This window comes from Salvelinus sp. IW2-2015, unplaced genomic scaffold (assembly GCF_002910315.2).
Source record: "Salvelinus sp. IW2-2015 unplaced genomic scaffold, ASM291031v2 Un_scaffold1298, whole genome shotgun sequence".
In the NCBI taxonomy this organism is placed as follows: Eukaryota; Metazoa; Chordata; class Actinopteri; order Salmoniformes; family Salmonidae; genus Salvelinus; species Salvelinus sp. IW2-2015.
The window spans coordinates 129,511-150,842 of record NW_019942825.1 but is presented as its reverse complement, the minus strand read 5'-3'; the positions used below and the strand labels follow the sequence as shown (position 1 = coordinate 150,842).

General features: G+C 43.6%; 2 protein-coding genes across 2 annotated transcripts; both read right to left on the bottom strand.

Moving 5' to 3' along the window:
- Positions 1-6: 6 nt before the first annotated feature.
- LOC112070345 (cadherin-related family member 3) lies at positions 7-11,495 on the bottom strand. Its single transcript, XM_070438932.1, has 19 exons — positions 11,450-11,495; positions 10,948-11,150; positions 10,515-10,671; positions 10,268-10,416; positions 10,034-10,131; positions 9,747-9,848; positions 9,362-9,519; positions 8,866-9,073; positions 8,511-8,676; positions 8,264-8,366; positions 8,003-8,101; positions 7,027-7,265; positions 6,651-6,819; positions 4,556-4,676; positions 4,255-4,390; positions 3,441-3,646; positions 1,236-1,275; positions 852-900; positions 7-744 (listed from the first exon to the last, which is right to left on the bottom strand). The coding sequence occupies exons 1-19, from the start codon at positions 11,493-11,495 to the stop codon at positions 386-388; spliced, it is 2,808 nt and encodes a 935-aa protein (XP_070295033.1). The 3' UTR covers positions 7-385.
- Positions 11,496-13,216: 1,721 nt separating this feature from the next.
- On the bottom strand, positions 13,217-20,775 carry LOC112070338 (endoplasmin). The gene is made up of 17 exons (XM_024137755.2): positions 20,607-20,775; positions 19,666-19,768; positions 19,303-19,444; positions 18,989-19,105; positions 18,392-18,723; positions 17,886-17,997; positions 17,541-17,663; positions 17,248-17,364; positions 16,843-17,058; positions 16,608-16,673; positions 16,218-16,487; positions 15,582-15,827; positions 15,229-15,365; positions 14,996-15,074; positions 14,641-14,796; positions 14,223-14,321; positions 13,217-13,717 (listed from the first exon to the last, which is right to left on the bottom strand). Exons 1-17 carry the CDS (start codon positions 20,653-20,655, stop codon positions 13,694-13,696), a joined length of 2,388 nt encoding a protein of 795 aa, XP_023993523.1. The 5' UTR covers positions 20,656-20,775; the 3' UTR covers positions 13,217-13,693.
- Between the last annotated feature and the right edge of the window lie 557 nt (positions 20,776-21,332).

The window sequence follows — 21,332 nt, the reverse complement described above, 5'->3', positions numbered from 1 at the left end:
TGCCTCAACGGTCTGTGCCTCAACGGTCTGTGCCTCAACAGTCTGTGCCTCAACAGTCTGGGCCTCAACGGTCTGTGCCTCAACGGTCTGTGTAACATAGCAACGCCAGAGCAGTTTTAATCTAGATAAGCGTTGACAGGGTATATTTATTTGTCTGTTATCTTGATTTACAAAGCTGTAACCAAGTCATATTATGACCCGACCCAGCTTGTACTAATGTACAACGTATTTGAGTATCTCTGCACGTACATTATTTGCACAAACAATTACATAACTGTTGTAAAGGCTAAACATTTTTCCCCAAACAAAAATCCTATGCTTGACTATAATAATGATTTGAAAGATTTCTAAACACACAAGTAATGTATTATATGTCAGTGAGGAATCAGGCTTCAGACATGTTGAGCCTTCCCCTAGTTGTCATGGGTACCATATCTAACTTTACGCCTCCTTCTGAAAGAGCRAACCGAGCAGACCTTGCAGACTGCCCAGACGTTTGTCTGCTCTGACTGGACCAGGGAGATCTTCTATCCTCTGTGGCCCTGCCTACTCCCTCACTCCTCATTTTTGATTGGCCAGTGCTAGCCCTCCCACTCCTAGCCTGTGATTGGGCAGAATGACCATGAGGAATGACCRTGCTGCTGCTCTCTGGCTGTATCATAGGGACAAACTCAGACACAGTGGTACCGTCCTTCCAGCGTCTGGCTCCAGACTTACTGTTGTACTCGTACACCCTCCCTGTCACTGAAAAATGTAAAAAAAATATTATAATAATAAAAACAAAATGCTAAATGTCAGAATTAGGTTTTATATAATCTCAGAACAGATAACAGGAAATGAGAGAAACTTACCAGGATCAACTTCCTCTCCATCAAATACAGTGTTGATCTTGATCACTTCCTGGAATAGAGATAGCGTGTATACAGAGAGGACAGTCACCAACAATTGAATCGAGGTCCTAGAACACAGTGGCACTTTAACAGACTGTAGCCAGACTGGTGGTAGACTGTAGCCAGACTAGGTAGACTGTAGGTAGACTGTAGCCAGACTACATAGACTGTAGGTAGATGTGCCAGACTAGGTAGACTGTAAGGTAGACTGTAAGCCAGACTAAATAGACTGTAGGTAGACTGTAGCCAGACTAGGTAGCACTGTAGGTAGACTGTAGGCCAGCCTGTAGGTAGACCTGTAGCCGACTAGGTAGACTGTTAGCCAGCCTGTAGGTAAACTCTTACCATTAATATTTCCCTCTTTGGAGGTGTTGGTTCTGGGATCTATGTGACAGAAAAAGAAAAATATATCATTAGTAATACATGAAATATACATTTCTGTTATCAACAATGTCTTGATTCCCACAACCATGTAAGATTCCCACAGCCATGTAACGATTCCCCACAGCCATGTAACGATTCACTCACAGCCATGTAACGATTCCCCCACAGCCATGTAATGATTCCCCACAGCCATATAACGATTCCCCACAGCCATGTAACGATTCCCTCACAGCCATGTAACGATCCCCACAGCCATGTACCAGCCATGTAACGATTCCCCCCCAGCCATGTAAACGATCCCCCAAAGCCCATGTAACGATTCCTCACAGCCATGTAACGATTCCCCACAGCCATGTTAACGATTCGCCACAGCCATGTAACGATTCCGCCACAGCATGTATACGATTCCTCACAGCCATGTAGATCCCTCACAGCCATGTAACGATTCCCTCACAGCATGTAACGATTCCACGATTACGATTCCGCCACAGCCATGTAACGATCCTCACAGCCATGTAACGATTCCCTCACAGCCAGTAAACATTCCCTCACAGCCATGTAACGATTCCCCACAGCCATGTAGATTCCGCCACAGCCATGTAACGATTCCTCAGCCATGTAAAGCCATGTAACGATTCCCTCACAGCCATGTAATGATTCCCCCACAGCCATGTAACGATTCCCCACAGCCATGTAACGATTCCCCCACAGCCATGTAACGATTCCCTAGCATGTACAGCCATGTAACGATTCCCTCACAGCCATGTAATGATTCCCTCACAGCCATGTAATGATTCCCCACAGCCATGTAACGATTCCCCACAGCTGTACGATTCCCCACAGCCATGTAACGATTCCGCACAGCCATGTACGATTCCCTCACAGCCATGTAACAGCCATGTACAATTCCCCCACAGCATGTACGATTCCCTCAGCCATGTAACAGCCATGTAACGATTCCCTACAGCATGTAACGATTCCCCCACAGCCATGTAACGATTCCCCCACAGCCATGTAACGATTCCCCACAGCCATGTAACGATTCCTCACAGCCATGTAATGATCCTCACAGCCATGTAACGATTCCCCACAGCCATGTAAGATTCCCCCCACAGCCATGTAACGATTCCCCCCACAGCATGTAACGATTCCCCCACAGCCATGTACATGATTCCCTCACAGCCATGTAAGATTCCCTCACAGCCATGTAACGATTTCCCAACAGCCATGTAATGATTCCCTCACAGCATGTAATGTTCTCTCACAGCCATGTATGTCCCTCAAGCATGTAATGATTCTCTCACAGCCATGTAATGATCCCTCACAGCCATGTAATGATTCCCCACAGCCATGTATGATTCTCTCAAAGCCATGTAATGATTCCCCCAGCCATGTAACGATCCCTCAGCATGTAATGATTCCTCACAGCCATGTAATGATTCTCTCACAGCCATGTAATGATTCTCTCACAGCCATGTAACGATCCTGCACAGCCATGTAACGATTCCTCAGCCATGTAAGCATGTACCGTTCCCCCACAGCCATGTAGATTCCACAGCATGTAATGATTCCCCACGCCATGTATGATTCCCCTCACAGCCAGTAAGATTCCCCAATGCCATGTAATGATTCCCCCACAGCCATGTAATGATTCCCTCACAGCCATGTAATGATTCCCCCACAGCCATGTAATGATTCTCTCAAGCCATGTAATATTCCCCACAGCCATGTAAGATTCCCTCACAGCCATGTAATGATTCTCTACAGCCATGTAATGATTCCTCTACAGCCATGTAACGATTCCCTCACAGCCATGTAATGATTCCCTTCACAGCCATGTAATGATTCCTCAAGCCATGTAACGATTCCCTCACAGCAGTTATTCCAAGCCATGTAACTGATTCCCCACACCTGTGATGATTCCCCACAGCCATGTAACGATTCCCCCACAGCCATGTACGATTCCCCACAGCCATGTAACGATTCCCTCACAGCATGTAACGATTCCCTCACAGCCTTAACATCCCAGCCATGTAATGATCTCTCACAGCTCGGCTCAGGCAGGACAAACTGGTTGAAAAGACGTCGTAAGCTGGTTTAACAACATCATTTCAACCAGCTTTGCCTACTGGGAAGATAGATTATAGTATTTCAGCTAATACTCACAGTACTTCCTTGTCTTCCCGGGGCCTGGGTTTGCAGCAGGAGCAGTCACTGTGTTTAAGAGCCTTGTAGAGCTTCCCACAGAGGTGATACAGCAGGTATGACAGTAAACCCAGCAGTAGCATGGTCCCCAGAGCAATGACAAACCATATATACCAGTCGTCAATGCTGTAGGTGTTCTCGGTGATGGTGATGTATGTTACACGAGGCTGCAAGGGAGAARGTTAACTGTGGTTGCGCTAGTCTGTGGTTGTGAGGAAATTCACATCGACATGTGTTGTTCAGAGTAGATGTAGAAAAAGAGGCAAATAGTTGTTATGGTAACACTACTAATGTCCTTATTCAAATCAAATCAAAATGTTATTTGTCCCATGCGCCGAATACAACAGGTGAAATGCCTTACAGTGAAATGCTCACTTACGAGCCCCTTAACAACAATGCAGTTAAGAATATAGAGAAGAAAATATTTACTACATAAACTAAAGTAAAACTTTAAAAAAAAAAATATTACACAATAAAATAAACAATAATGAGGCTATATACAGGGGATACCGTATATTATGTGCGGAGGTTCAGGTTAGTCGGGTAATTTGTACATTTATTTTTCTTTTTTTACAATGTGAAACAACTAAATAACACAATTTGGTTAGGAGTCCGAATAGTGGTTGGCGTGTAGGAGGTCCCTGAGCACAGCTGGAATTCGGGTCTCCGTGACCAAAGGCAGCAGCCATAACCACTGCTTTAAGAAACACTGCCCCTGGGGGAGTGGTGGTCTGACTTTACGCTAGGTTCATTAAAGTATAGAGATAAGGCTTACTATAGTTGTAGTGGTGACGGTGGTGAGGTCAGGGTCCACTACTAGGATATTGATGACGACTGTGCCAGTCTGGGTCAGACCTCTTGGCTCARACCCTGCAGACCGCAGGTTCCCATCAGAAACCAGCACAGTCAGGCTGTATCAACCAACCATTCAACCATATAAAGTTAGAAGTTAAGACTACATGTAACCGTCACGGTCAGATAGATTCTCAGTTCAGAGGGCATTGTACAGTATATGTTTGTCAGACTGATAGTTGTTCAGACTGATAAGAGCACCAATAGTAGTTAGCATATCTGACCTGTAGTGCCAGACCCGGTCCAGGCCACTCTCATAGTCAAAGGGTTCCTTCAGGAAGAGTCTGGTGACATTGGTGCCAGAGGAAGGTGAGAACACAAAATGATTGTTCGGGTTGCTGGCCCCTATAGGAAAACATTTGGGGAAATATCAACCTTATGATTTGGGGAAATATCAACCTTATTATATCTTATATATTTATAAAAGTGAAGTATGTCAGACCATTCTTCTAGGATCATAGCTAGAGTACAGGTTTCTCAGTTAGCTCAGGGCCGGTGTTCATAAAGCAGAGTAGGACTGCTAATTACATGTACTGTGCATTTGGAAAATATTCAAACCCTTTGACTTTTTCCACATTTTGTTTACGTTACAGCCTTATTCTAAAATTGATTAAATTGTTTTTTTCCCCCCTTGTCAATCTACACACAATACCCTATAATGACAAAGCGAAAGCAAGTTTTTAGAATTTTTAGCAAATGTATAAAAAATGTTAAACCGAAAATACCAAGCTATGGAAGGAATTGTCCGTAGAGACCCGAGACAGGATTGTGTCGAGGCACAGATCTGGGAAAGGGTGCCAAAACATAATTCTTAAATGGAAGAAGTTTGGAACCACTAAGGCTCTTCGTAGAGCTGGCCGCCCTGCCAAACTGAGCAATCGGGGAGAAGGGCCTTGGTCAGGGAGGTGACTAACAACCCGATGGTCACTCTGACAAAGCTCTAGAGTTCCTCTGTGGAGATGGGAGAACCTTCCAGAAGGACAACCATCTCTGCAGCACTCCAACAATCAGGCCTTTATGGTAGAGTGGCCAGATGAAAGCCACACCTCAGTAAAAGACAGCCCACTTAAAGTTTGCCAAAAGGCACCTAAAGGACTCAGACTATAAGAAACAAGATTCTCTGGTCTGATGAAACCAAGCTGAACTCTTTTGCCTGAATGCCAAGCATCACGTCTGGAGGAAACCTGGCACCCTCCCTACGGTGAAGCATGGTGGTGGCAGCATCATGCTGTGGGGATGTTCTTCAGCGGCAGGGACTGGGAGACTAGTCAGGATCGAGGGAAAGTTGAACAAAGCAAAGTACAGAGAGATCCTTGATGAAAACCTGCTCCAGAGCCCTCAGGTCCTCAGACTGGGGTGAAGGTTCATCTTCCAACAGGACAATGACCCTAAGCACACAGCCAAGACAACGCAGGAGTGGCWTCGGGACAAGTCTCTGAATGTCCTTGAGTGGCCCAGCCAGAGCCCGGACTTGAACCCAATCAAACATTTTTGGAGAGACCTGAAAATATCTGTGCAGCGACGCTCCCCATCCAACCTGACAGAGCTTGAAAGGATCTGCAGAGAAGAATGGGAGTAACTCCCCAAATACATGCATGCCAAGCTTGTAGCATCATACCCAAGAAGGCTCAAGGCTGTAATCACTGCCAAAGGTGCCTCAACAAAGTACTGAGTAAAGGGCCTGAATACTWATGTAAATGTGATATTTCCGGGTTTTTTTTTTATACATTTGCAAAAATGTATAAAAAACAGTTTTTGCTTTGTCATTATGGGGTWTTGTGTATATATTGATGAGGGGAAAAAAGGATTTAATCTATTTTAGAATAAGGCTGTAAAGTAACAAAATGTGGAAAAAGTCAAGGGGTCTGAATACTTTCCCGAATGCACGGTATGTCATTTAGAAAACACTCTTATATAGTGTGACTTTACTCAGGAGAATGAAACCTTATGTCGGGCAAATGGACTTTGGATGTGTGATCTGCTGAATGACCACTACTATGCTTAAACATTCGGATATCGAAATAGTCCCCAAAGATGGGACATTCAAAGGCATTAAGGGAAACGTCTTTAAAGATTTACACTGATTAGATTTTTAGTGAGTGCATACATTTTCATACTGGTCTCCCTGTGGGAATCGAACCCACAATCCTGGCGTTGCAAACACCATGCTCTACCAACTGAGCCACAACGGACCAAGTCATCTCAAATTCACTTTTGACTTTTGTAATCATATTAGATCATTTAGACGGAGGAACCTGATCCTAGATCAGCATTCGTACTGAAATGCTTTCTGAATACTGGCCTAGAGGCCGGCAGTACCTGAGATAGAGTAGATGAAGGATGCTGGAGGGGAGTCCCTGTCTGAGCAGGTCACGATGAAGCCCTGGATGTTGGAGCCCGTCCTCAGGTCCYTGGGGACTATTAGATGTGTCTGGTTGGGGCCACACAGTGGAGGCTCGTCATTGGCCTCTGTGATGTTGATAGTGACCTAAACAAAAACGCACAAATAACCAATACATGCATATTTATTTTTAATTACCAGATAAGAGCCATTGAAGATAAATACCCCTTTTGCTAGGGCAACCTGGAAGGCGAGAACAAAAAGTGGTTGGGAAAAAACAGGCACTGGACTGTGTTTACATCATTAGGAATAACGTCTTGTTATGACAATATAAAGGTCACCAGGTCGTGGTACCGTAGTGGTGGCAATGAGCGGACTGATGGGGTCCCCGTCCTGAGCTCTGATGACCAGGCTGTAGGTCTGGGTGGTCTCGTAGTCTGGCCGGGTCAGTAGGGCGAGACTCCCCAACTTGGGGTCCAGGGAGAAGATGTTAGACAGACCACCAGTTCCTCCACCAGAGATCAGGGAGTAACGGACGCCGGTGGCAGGGAGGTCTCTGTCCGTAGCTTTGACTGATCCTATCACCGTCCCACCTGGAGGGAGAGGCACAAACATATCAATGAGCTCGGTGGGGTGTAGTGTAGTGTAGTTTGTAGTGGTAGTTGTCATCAGGTGTGGTGTAGTGTAGTGTAGTTGTTGTAGTGTAGTTGTCATAGGTGTGGTGTAGTGTAGTGTAGTTGTTGTAGTGTAGTTGTCATAGTGTGGTGTAGTGTAGTGTAGTTTTTGTGTAGTTGTAGTTGTCATAGGTGTGGTGTGTGTAGTGTAGTTGTTGTAGTGTAGTTGTCATAGGTGTGGTGTACACCTGCAGCAAATGTGGCAAGCAGTCATCAGTATCATTACTTTGGCTGTACTGGTCCCAGATTGCATTGTGCAGATCTGTGACCAGACAATGTTATAGTTGTTGCAGTTGTAATAGTTGTAGTGTAGTTGCGTATGTTTTTGTTATAGTTGTAGTGTTTTGTTATAGTTGTAGTGTAGTTGTTATGTGTAGTGTAGTTGTTATAGTTGTAGTGTAGTTGTTATAGTTGTAGTGTAGTTGTATTGTTGTAGTGTAGTTGTTATTGTTGTAGTGTATGTTATAGTTCTATGTATTGTTGTAGTGTAGTTGTTATTGTTGTAGTGTAGTGTTATAGTTGTAGTGTAGTTTAGTTATAGTTGTTGTTATGTTATAAGTTGTTGTAGTTGTAGTTGTTATTGTTTTAGTGTAGTTGTTATTGTTATAGTGTGTTGCTGTAGTTGTAGTGTAGTTATTATAGTTGTAGTAACTTACGTCCAAGAAGCTCAGAGATTCTGTAGAAATACGATGGAGAGCTAAACACAGGGGGAAACTCATTCACAGGTGTCACCGTCACATAGATGTATGCACTACCTGCAAAGCACCATGGGAATCAGAGTTCAATGAGTCTGAGTGGGGGGGGGGCGGGGGGAATCACACTACTGTACTTTGTGATATACAATTGTGTTCAGTCTAGGCAGTCAGTCACCTAATAAAAAAATAAACAAGCAAACCAGCAAATAAACAGTCACCTACCTTTTAGGTTGGGCTCATCCTTATCCTGAGCCACAGCCAACAGGCTGTATTCATTACCATCAAGCAGGTTACTGGGATCCTCAAGGTCTAGGTTYCCTTTGAGCTGTACGGGGAAAGAATTGTAAACAACCTCATGTAAGTATACGTTTGTGACTTTGTATGAATGGGATCATTCAGTAATTTCATACTTTCAYGTCACTGGTCAGGAAAAACTCCTGTCCCTTTTAAATATTAATATTCTGCTTACTACGATCTGATTGGATCCCGTKGGTTCCAGAGCAAAGCGGTTAGCGCAGCCCAGACAGGACAGGCCAGTGAACAGGAACTCTCTGAAGGCCGTCTCAACGTCATTATCTGTACACGTTACCGTGGTGATCAGGGCCCCAGGCTTTTCCGTCTCAGATACTGCCACCCTGGATCCAGTCAAAGGAAACGATGCAATGGATACATAGCAATAATGGCTGCTGCCTTCGTGCACATACTAGTGTCCGCATGGGTTCAAATCCAAGCCACATCTCTCCTGAAACACTCCTTTCCTAACTGTCTCTATCTGTTGGATACAATACTGGAAATAAAGATAAACAACAGTATAGAAATATGACCTCTGTGCGTCTGGGGAGCAGATGGGAGGGTTGTCGTTAATGTCAGTGACGGTGATGGTCAGAGTGATGGTGTTGGTCAGAGTGATGGTGTTGGAGGGAGGACCAGAGGGGCTGGAGGTGGCTGTCACGGTGACCGTTATGACGGGGTCCTCCCTGAGAGGAGCTGAGTCACGGTCCATCCTTTTGGCTATAGTCACCAGGCCAGTGTCTGAGACATGGGACAAGCCAAAACACAGGGGCGCACAGTGAGCATTTACAAAAAAATGTAAATAATGTTAATTGTTTTTTAAAATTTCAATCAGGTTGTGAAGCTGAACTCATACTGTATGTCCACATTTCATGTTTTTCTAATTGTAGTGGGGACTGTTTGTTAAAACTGAAAATTACAATATTCACTAATTGATCGCAGAACAAATTCCCTTTTAGTTATGGTCAATTATCGATATTTTGTGGAAGTACGGTAAGTATGTATAGTATGACTGGGCATTGTACTCACATCTGTGTATAGCCAGGTAGTTGTTGGTGCCGATGCTGTAGATGATGTAGAAGGAGTCATCGGGTACCACTGCTGTGATGTTGGTCACGATAAACCCTGGACTCAGCTCCTCAGAGACTGTGAAGTCTGTGATTGTACTGCTTAGGACATAAAACACACACAGTATAGATATACAGTATTAAAAAAAAATGGTTAAAGTCATACAGCAATCGAAACAGCTAAATGAGAAACACAATTTCAACCAGTGTGCTACCTACAACCGTTTATGACAGATTTTTAAAAAACTATCTATGAACTAATTCACTTTTATAAATGATGTATATGGGTATTTTCTAAAGTACAGGGTTACTAAAGTCTTCAACAGACAGGGAATAGYAATACTGACTTCAGGAACTGAGGTTTATCATCGTTCCTGTTGACGATGTTGATGACCAGTGTTCTGGATACGCTGTTGTTCCCATCACTCACTGTCAGCTTGAAGGCATAGCTGCAGGACACAGAATGCAGGACGTTTTAAGAATTAGAATGTAACGTTTACAAGACATCACTAACATAATGCTGTGGTGTGCTGTTAGCGACATCAGTGGAGAGGCATTTTCAACGGCACGGTACCCAATCCTCTGGTATAAAATATTATAATGTGATGTCTGTSTGCAGGAGACACATGTCTACCTTCTGGGGTCAGTCAGGTAGTTGAACTGTTTAGTTGTAGTCAGGAAGCCTGAGCCAACGTCAATACGAAACTCTGTGTTTGACGGGGTCAGTGTAAACTAAAATACACAACAACATGTAAGTCAGATATTTCAACTAATAGACAGTGTGTGTCAGGGTTGGACAGTAAATTAAATTTCAATACGGTGAATTTCAATTTACTTCCTAACTGAATTTAAATGGAATTTACCCAACCCTGGTATGTGTGTGTGTGAGAGAGAGAGAGAGAGAGAGAGAGAGAGGTTGAGGAAGCCATACAGTCACAGGCTGGTTCTCAGGATCAGAGACTGTTGGCCTGTAGATCTGTCCTGGTGGGGATTTCTCCAGAACATACAGGACAGACTCTGAGAGGATACAGGAACACACACAAGGTTAAAATGGGCTGTGTAAGTCATAATAACCATATCACGCATGTTCACACACAGGCACACACACACAGTACCTTCATCTAGGAATACAGGGGGTTCGTTGACATCAGTTAGGATCACTGTGAGTCTCTGAAGAGCCATGTCCTTCGTACTGTCCACAGCGAGGATTTGAAGGACAAAGCTGTTGGGTGACGTYTCAAAATCCAGGTTGGTAGTACCTGTTACTGTTACCTGTTTTCAGAACAGAAAATGTATCATGAAATCATCCTCCTTTACTCTTACTTTGCAAGACATGGCGTTTCTTCTGTGAGGGGCTGTATCAGACCTGGGTTTAAATATTATTTTAAATCATTTTAAATAAGTCTCAAAAGTACAAAGCCCATCCACAWAGCTCTCCAGACAGGCTGAAAGAAATGCTCAAMGTATTTGAAAGATTTMAAAWAGTATTTGAACCCATSGTCTGGTACATATCAGGCCTTGCTAGGGTAGTATTGAGCAATGCCTCACCTGTGCTTTGTTAGTGTTGATCATGGACACWGTGAATGTGTTGGTGAGGGGGTCAGAGTTGAGTATCCTGGGGTATCCTGATGCCAAGCTGGCACCTGGGGACAGAGCCACCTGGAAGCTGTAGGTCACAGTGCCAGCCTTGCTGTTCTCTGCCAGTCTAGCGGTGCCTGGCAGGCCTATCAACGAAACCTCTGGAGCCGAGCCTGAAACCATCCGCACAGGAAATGAACACCAGTTAATGAGATCAAGGCAGTGGTCAGTAGGCACCAAACAGAATAAAATGGCACTGAATAAAGTTTAAAACAAGTGATATCTGATTCTGAAAGTGGCCAAAAAAAATGCTTGTTTGTTTTTCATTGCAAAACGCTTTACTATGGTGTACCTTAACGAACATGACCCAGGAAAAGTCATACAAAAACCTATATTCAAAATTAGCAGCTCAAAAGTACATTGTAAAGAAAAACCACTTTGACAGAGGACAGTCTGGATGTAGTTGTCTCACCTCGTATCATCCACATGCCCAGGCTCAGTAGGAGTATGAAATCCATGGCCATTTCTCTCGTCAAGTATCAAGTGTCCTCTCAATAGCCTTATGCTACACCAAAGTAAGTTTGWGTGTGTACTCTCTACTTGGGACTATCGCAGTTTGGTTACTGGAAGGCTAGACATTCTACTGTAGGCTGTGTTGCTAGAGTCCTGTGTTGGTAGATACAGGAGTTTATGGTCTTTACCTTTTGATATGTGAGTCACACCAACTGTAAGTACGAGCCATTTCCTCTACCTTATGTTAAACTGATGGAGGACAATGCTGCAACATATTTAAACAGAGCTGATTGTGATCCGACTCTGAACTAGRCCCTGTGTATACAACAAAGACCATGTTTGAGGAAAGGCATGTCCACTGTTCACAAAGAGGATGTCTTTCTGGAGATATCAGCAACATTTCTTTCTGCACATGTAAAATTTGATTATCACTAAAATGGAATATTGATCAGATTCTCTGAAAAGTCCTTTGTTTACAGCTAAACACAAATTAATAAACGTGATCAGATTTGATTCCTTAGTAGATACTGTCAGTTTGGTATCTAGGGCTAGGCCACTACAGTGGATTACACCACTGTTCAATGACTAGAAGGAACTCAACCTTTCAATAACTTTTTCCCCCCAAACACAGGTTGACAAAACACCGGATGAGGTGGGTTTAAAATAAAGTTGCCATTTTTAAATTAGTTGGAATAGTTTTACAGAAAGATCCGATCAGATTTGTGCTGTCAATATGTAGGTGTRCGTGCTGAAAGCAAARCACCATTTTAGAAACTGTTCATACTTCGTTAGTCCACTGGAACCACACTCCAAAACCCTAAAAGCTGCCAAAACCAAAACATTAAAATTGTCCAGATTTACACTGGTCAGCATGCTTAAAATTTTACTTTTCACTACAACTATATTTGCATAAATCCCAATGCATTTCAGGTGCAATAGACTTGAATGAGAAATCCCAGTCACTACTACATTTACATTGAAGTCATTAACTAGCCTTTAAAAAGCTAGACATGCCATTCCAACTTTAAAATGTGCAGACCGGTCTGAATGTGTGTATACAGCTTTTTGGAGACCATTTACACTTCTTGACCAAAAGTTTTAAAATGTGCAAAAAGCTCTATAGCCCACTGCTCTTAAACCGTTAACTATAAAATACCCAAACATTGACAGACTTTAAAATTATAACCATTTTAGAAGTGCCTAAAAGCACCATACAATTCAAAATGTGTGTTCACCGCTGTTCATGAGCCGTTTCAGCTACAAATACCGACGTGTACAGTGACTCAACTTAGACGCTCTCACAGCTTCCATGCCTACTGCAAACTATAAAGCCTGTTGTAACCCTATTCATTGCAATTGGCAGAATACAGGCTTTTAAATTGTGATGCACTACCACTGAACTTTCAGAGCTAAAGCATTTTGAGAGCTTAAAAACCACATGGCTTTTAATAATATACTCCCTGTAGCCTACTACATTAACCCACTGACAGCATAGTAGCAACAGGATGGATCAAAACAGCAGATTAATTGACCCACTAAGCAGTTAAATTTTGTGCATCTTAATCACCGAGTCCATCTTTAAATGGGAACGCCTCAACAGTGTTCTTTAGACATTTTGTATTCTGTCATATTTGTAGATGTGCCACTAATCAATAAAAAGTATTTAGTTTATGTATAACTTCACCCGTACCAAGAGTCCAACTACATTCACCACACAGACAGTAGACCCTTTTCAAGGAAATATTTATTCAATGGGATCAAGGGACAGTGTCGATCACATCTTTTCCAGCTCAGTTAAATATTAACAAATTTACAATCATGAGGAATGTAACAAAACAGAAACAAAAACACCAGCCTTAAAAAAATCTCGCCCCATCAGGACCCTCCGCAGAGTGAGTAAAGTGTGGCCGATGGCCTCGACTTAGCCYGGTCCCAGATTTGTTGGGCAAGAGAGCACAAACAGATGTGGGACCGGGCTAGTCTTGATTGGTGGCTGTTGGGTATCCTAGACAGCAGGTGGTCTTGGCTAGACAGACTGAATCACACTACATTTCACTATTGTTTCACTTAACACAGATAATGGAGTGGAAACAAACATGAACACAAGTGGAATTCGGTCTGGGTTTCCAGTCAGGACTTCRGCCTTTGTTGTGGCTCAGCTCCAGGACAGGTCCATCATCATTACACCCTCATTTACAGTGCTTTATAACTCATCTTTGTCAGTTGCCTGTTGGCCAGAGAGAGGGAGGTTGGTTGGTTGTAGTTTCACCATCATTAACTAAATCATGCAGAAGAMAACACTTCAATTGAAATAATGAATATTCAAATGATAACCTCTTCCCCAGGCTATTGGGCACAGCAGAGGAGGCTGCTGGGAGTAGCTATAGGAGGATGGGCTCATTGTAATGGCTGGAATGGAACAAACATGTGGTTWCCATACGTTTGATACCGTTCCAGCCATGACAATGAGCTTGCCCTCCCAATAGCCCCTCCGATCAGCCGCCTCTGGTGCATAGCGCATATWAGCCTGGTACATCAATGATTCAAAGTTGGCCTTAGTGGGAGTGATCTCACGGTCTCTCGGTATTGGCTAACCAAAGCCAAGTTTGACATGTTGGTCCACCAAATATTTGGGTGTTTGTGTCTGAGAAGGAAATTATCTGAACTATAAAACCATGAATGAATGTAATTTCCCAAAAYTGGTCAACCGCAACATGTGATCTGAGACTCACCGCTTCTTCATCTGGAATTTCCTCCTCTTCCTCAGCCACTTCATCCTCTGCTGGCTCTTCAGGCTCCTCCTCCGGCTCCTCCTCTGGCTCCTCCTCAACCTGCAAGGGGCGGGGCAAAACAGGATTAGATATAGTTTCCTCAGCATTTAAGAGTAACACTGCATTTCTTTTTCAAACAGGTGGGATAAGCCCTGAGCTAGAGCAGGTAGCTTTCCCGTCTCCGGTCCTCCACAGCACATGTTGTAGCCCCAGACAAAAGACAGRTTCAAGTCATTGAGGGCTTGATGATTGAGTCAGGTGTGCTTGTCCAGGCCTAAAAATCACTGTACTGGAGGGGAAAAGCTTGGCTACAGCACCACTCATTTACAGAATTTAGGAGTTGATCATGTCTTGTGTATTTGGCAGGGCTGTGACATGCCTGTTCGGTGAGGTCCACGTTCATACTGAGCCGCAGCATGCGCTCAATCCGGTCTCCGTAGGCCTTGGTGTCTTGGAGCTGGTAGCCTGAACGCAGCGTGGCAGTCTCAAACAGCACCATGGCCAGGTCTGAGGCAGTCTGGTCCTCGCCATTCGTCTGCAGGTAAGAGAAATAGAAGGGATGAGAATTAAAACACTCAGYGATATGACGGCGCCACGAGCAGCACAATGTACAAACATCATTCAGCTGACGAAAGATGACATTCTCTAGCTTGATCCTCATTGCCCCCCCCCTCTCTTGAGAATCAAGTATGACAAATGTCACACGGTTTGTGTTATAGGTTGTGAATACTTACAGAAACACGTTTCAGCATCTCCTTGATGAGAGGGTGCTTCGGGTTGATTTCTAATGTTTTCTTCTGGCTTGCATAATAACTGGAAMCAGAGCAAGAGAATTAGGAAATCTGAAGCACAAGTAGGATCTTCAAATCAAAAGTCAATCAATGATATCAACATTTGGATCCTTTCAAAAAGTAGGAATGAGGACGTGTTCGAGGTGATCAAACAGAAGCGTATAGTGACCACTCACTTGGTGGAGATGTCTTTCCCGGTCTGGTAGGCCTGCGCCTTCATGATCCTCTCCATGTTACCAGACCAGCCGTACTGGCTGGCTACAAGAGCACAGGGGGACTTGGTCAGCCTCTGGGACAGGATGGCCTTCTCAATCTACAAGAGAAAAAGGACACATTGGCAAAAATAAAGGTTTTCCACAATATCATTTAATCCAAAAACATTGAGGGCCGGATTCTCCTTTGAGAATATTATATATTTTTTTTTATCCAGCACTAAACTTAATCCGAGTCTGGAAAAACCAAACATATTTTTTTTTAAATCTCGAGTGGGCTGAAGTTTGACCTTTTGCCTTCATGTTCTGTATGTTACCTTATCCTTGAGGGCGCTGTCCTTCATCCAGGTGGTGAGAGGTTCATACTCCTTCTCCAGGGCCTCCCTYGTCTCCTTGGCCTTGTCACTCTCRTCAAACTTGATGCCCTCCTTGGCCACGTTCTGGAAGCGCTTGCCATCGAACTCTGGCAGAGCCTGGACACAGTACTCATCTACTGGCTCGGTCAGGTAGATGACCTCATAACCCTTCTTCAACAGACTCTCTACGAAGGGAGAAGACTCCGCCTGGGGGACGAGGACATTACACAARGGAAGACTAGGGTTTAGGAGGAACATTGACCTACAATTCCACTAGATTGCTTACACCTTACAGATCTGCAWACATCTCARGGGAAGGGGTAGTGAGCAGATTGGAACCAGCTGAGTAGTTTCATTCAGAGAGGTTTCCTTAACGTCATTTGAAGACAGAGTTCAAAATAAGATGGAAAGTAAACGGGAAACCCAGAAAAGGATAGCTTTTAAATGAATCCAGTTCAGTCCACTTTTCACACCTCCTTTTAGCTAGTTCTAGACATGAAGTATATCTGGTCCCGCTTCTCCATCTCTACGTATGGCCCCTGCCACATCAGGCCACCGCGGCAGCCTAAGTGGCCTATACAGTGTAACACTACCCACCTCCTTGCGGCTGGTCCCGGCCATGAAGTAGATCTTGTCCTGCTTGTCCTTCATCCTCTCCACGTACTGCTCCAGGCTGGCCAGCACCGTGTCGCTGTTGGAGGTCTGGAAACGYAGCAGCTTAGCCAGACGGGTCCTGTTGGAGTGGTCCTCAATAACACCCAGCTTGATGTTGGTGCCAAACTCCTTCCAGAACTTCTCGTTGTACTGCTCTTCGGCRATCTTCTTGATCATGTCCAGGGTCTTACGCACCAGCTTCTTACGGATCACCTGGATGGAGGAACGTTTAGTTAAGCKCACATCCTTCACTACGATGGTTAAYAACAAGTCATATCTTCATTAGGYACCAAAMTGACCCGAAACAGATCACTTGTCTAATTAGAGGCTCACCTTGAGCAGCTTGTGTTGCTGCAGGGTTTCTCTAGACACGTTCAGGGGCAGGTCATCAGAGTCCACCTAATAAAACAATCATAAATCACTTAGAGAAAGTAATAACATTAAATGAACAATCATTTAACTGTACAGCAGGGTCAAGGGTCAATTCCAAATCAGATTATTATTTTTAAACCCGCTGTACCAAGTCTTAGATTAGTTCTATAACGTAAGCTATGTAAGGTTCACTCACCACTCCCCTGACAAAGTTCAGGTACTTGGGCATCATGTCATTGAAGTCATCAGTGATGAACACTCTACGGACAAACAGCTTGATGAAGTCGTTCTTCTTGGTTCCGTACTCGTCGAACATGCCCCTGGGGGCGGCAGCGGGGACAAACAGGATGGACTTGAAGGTGACCTCACCCTCGGCTGTGAAGTGGATATGGGACAGGGGCTCGTCTGTGTCCTGGAGGGGGGAGAGCGACAAAATCAAATTAGAATGCCAATCAAAAAGATATTTATAAAGCCCACTTCATGTCAACAGTTGTCAAAGGGTTTCACATTAACCCAGTCTAGACTTCGAAGAGCAAACTAAAATGGATGCTTTGGCTAGGAAGMAGTCCCTGGAAGGAAGTCAGGGTCGCAGACTGCATACCTTGGAGAAGGTCTTGTAGAAAGCCTTGTACTCGTCTTCCTCCACTTCTTTGGCTGGTCTCGTCCAGATGGGCTTAATGTCGTTCATCAGCTCCCAGTCCCACACAGTCTTCTCAACCTGGACCAAAGGCATGGAAGTGGTTTTGAGTTTAAAGTCAACAAAAACATCCAAAAGACACCAATTGCTAACTAAGTTGTATTATGCGTGTTAGCATTTGAATTGATAAAATAAATGGAACTGGTACAGAAGGAGARGTTTGGGAAACTAAAACAAGTCAAGCTGTTTGTTTTTACCTTCTTTGTCTTTGGCTTGTCCTCCTTCTCATCCTCCTCTTCCTCCACCTCTACCTCATCCTCAGTGGCATCTTTCTCCTCTGCCTCGGTGTCCTCGTCGATGGGCTCCTCAACGGTCTCAGTCTGGACAGGTGGAAGAGAAGGGAAAATTGCAACATTTTATTCCAACAGCTCACTGCTACAATGGTTCACCATGGTTTGTTCCTTTGACAAACTGGTCTCAAACCCTTCCTCTCCTTTATCTAGGATAAGCTTGATTCCACCATATTGTTTCCACCTGTAAATTATTTTGCCATCAGTGCAGAAGGAGAAGACAGGAAAAATAGTATAGTTCCACTCCAATACCTTGCTGGACCAGACGTAGATGGGGAAGTTGATGAACTGGGAGTACTTCCTGACCAGGTTCTTGATGGTCTCCAGCTCCAGGTAGTCTGTAGCCTCCTCCTTCATCACCAACCTGGACCAATCAAAAAGACAACCAAATAGAACCATGTTAGTGTCAAAACATGAGTCAGTCAAAATACAGATTGAKTCAATGTCATGGTACTTCGTGTTTTGAATATCATTGAGGGATTTTGTCCTGTATTATCTTATAACGCTACACAAGTTCATTTAATTCATGGCCACTGTATGAATACCATAGCCTGGTATTCAAAAACTTTTAAACACTAGGAACATTTGCTTGTGGCTGTCTAGACTGCCAGTTTTCACTTTTGGAAGTACCAAAAAATGAAGTACTTACTATGACTGATGTGTGGTTGTCTCACCTAGCTATCAACTAAGTCGCTCTGGATAACCATCTGTTAAATGAATAAAATGTAAACATAACAAATGTACTCTGAGACACTCACGTGATGGTGGTGCCCCTTCCTAGGGTGTCTCCACGGGGGTCCTCGATCACGCTGAACTCATTGGAGTCAGACTCCCAGATGTGCTGTGTGCCGTTGTTGTGCTTCGAAGACACAATCACCTTGTCAGCAACCAGGAAGGCGGAGTAGAAGCCCACGCCGAACTGTCCAATCAGCTCTGAGGTGGACTGGCCCTCACTTTCAACCTCCGTCATCTTGTTCAGGAACTCGCTGGTGCCCGACTTGGCGATGGTACCCAGGTTTCTAATCAGGTCGTCTTTGGTCATGCCAACACCCGTGTCTGTGATGTGGAGCATGTTCTTCTCCTTGTCAGACTAGGGAGAATATGAAAAGAATAGGTGAGCTCAACCTCAGAAGTCCTAATGATATTTTAGTAATAATTTCCTTGTCTTACAAAGCAGAATGGATCAGTCAAAATATCTTTGAAAGACTAAACCTTTCTCCAATTCAAATTTCCTCCATTCCTCTCTTAACAGCCTCAAAACACATTGGAGAARAAGGCCCAAGGGGACGACCATCTCCAGTACGGTTGAGAAGAGTGCGAGGAATTGAGATTGAGGACGTGACCATGAAACACACCTTGATCTTGATGGTGAGCTCCTCGTTGGCGGCCAGTGCATCGTCATTGGTCAGAGACATCAGTCTGATCTTATCCAGAGCATCAGAGGCGTTGGAAATCAACTCCCTCAAGAAGATCTACAGACAGGAGGACAGGGATGGTTACTGTTAATAACATAAACCTCTTGAGTTGGTTATGAATGGATCCACTCAACTTTTACTGACTCTACAATCTGGAGTCATAATATTAACCGTCTCAAAATCCAACAGACAGGAGGACAAGAAAAGATRGGAAAGTTTCCGGAATGGAATCCTTCAACCCTACCGCTACTCACCTCTTTGTTCTTGTAGAGGGAGTTAATGATGAGTTTCATCATGCGATTGACCTCTGCCTGGAAGACATGTTTCTCCGACTTCTCTCTAATCTCTTTGATCTGAGCTGCGTTCAGCCCGTCCAGCTGGATAGACTCCTCCTCTCTGAGGACAGAGACAGAGAAATCAATGACATTCAACAGGTCAGTGCATCACACCGAACTGTCACCTTTCTTTTCCCTGTAGCCGACTTCTGTCATGTTTCACTTTAAGGTCCCTCCCAAACAATTGTGTCGGATCTGTGCAACTACCAAACACACATCAGTAATGAGGCTGGGACCRCCCCTCAGTCTGGTTTCTTTTTAAAGTTTCTCCCTCTGACCTACCTCTGCACCACCTCGTCATCCGTCTTGGATCCATCTCTGCTCTTTCCCAGATCATCCTCCACAGCGCCGTCGATGTCAAGTTCATCTTCTGCTCTCACAGATGCTGCATAGAAACACCACCGAAGTTAGCAGAGAAGGTGAATCTGACAGGTAAACTGTTCATGGAAAACTCCAACCCCAAAACTATTAGTACATTGTAGACCTTTGCTTGAGTGCTGTAACTCAATACAGAAATCATCCCGTATGATACATTTTGCATCATATGACGTAAATACATCATGCAGGGATGGTTTTCTGTATTTTGAGTGTTACACATCTTGAAAGCTTGAGTGCTGACAAACAAAACACTTTGGGACTGTCAACAATGGACTAATATGAAAGAACAAAATATAGTTTCCCGTTAAGTTACAAACTGAAGATGCTAGCTACCTTGAGTTTGAAACAACAAGAGTCGCATGCAAATCAAAAAGGAGATGTGGCCTATTCAACCTGACAGAATTTTTTTTGTATAATTCAGTCACGGGCTATATACCTAGCTGTATTCCTTAGTTAACCAAAATGACAGGAAATACAGATCACAAACTAGTTACGCTAGATGGGATGAGCAAGCCAAGGCTAACACTAACGTTACCGTTAGCCGTTCTGATCTGTGGTTGCTAGCTAGGAACAGGATGTTTGCTTAGCTTACAAGGAAACTTCCAGAAACGTGCGAAGCAGTAAGAAGATCTCCAAGAATCAAATTCAATGAATAAAACCCAAATTATTACAAATAAAAAGGCCTAGTGGTGTCCATATTTAACTATTAAAAAAGGTGAAATACAAGCTCACGATTCAGATGGCTGGCTAGCAATAAAGGAAATCAAGTTCAAATGCTAGCTCGTATGGATAGACACCGCTAATAGCGATGCTAATAAAATAAAAAAACACCCACAGATACTCACCGAACGCTAAAAGCGCACAGAGCAGCCCAATAAACCAAATCCGCTTCATTTTGTTAAAATTATCTTCAGACAAAAGACGTGGGTATCAACCTATACCTCAACCGTATCAACGCACACACAGACGCCTTGACAAGGAAGAATGACAAGTTCGAGCTCCCCCAACAAAAGCACCCCTTTTAATACCCCCCCCAAGACGGACCAATCATAGGGCACCACGCACAAAACACAGCCAATAGCAGCAGGACATTTCACAACCTACAGGACATTTCTCCCAATAGACGTCTTCCATGTAAAACTTAATACATGAAAATCGTGGCTTGTAACCATTGGCTAAAGAATTCTTCTAGAGGTACTATTTGAGGCAACTACTCTAAAAGATTGCTCAACAAACAATGTCCATGCATTTTGCTCAATCAGTGTTTTTTTAAATATTAAATTGTATTGATGTGATGATCATTTATCGATATTCTATTTGGTCACTATAATGATAATGTTTTGTTTCTAGAAGCTGATAGGCTATAATGCACAATAACCATTCATACTGCATAAGAAAACAACGTTTATTTGTCACCTGTGCCGAATACAACAGGTGTAGACCTTACAGTGAAATGCTTACTTACAGGCTCTAAAAAATAGTGCAAAAAAGGTATTAGGTGAACAATAGGTAAGTAAAGAAATAAAAACAACAGTAAAAAAGACAGTGAAAAATAACAGTAGCGAGGCTGT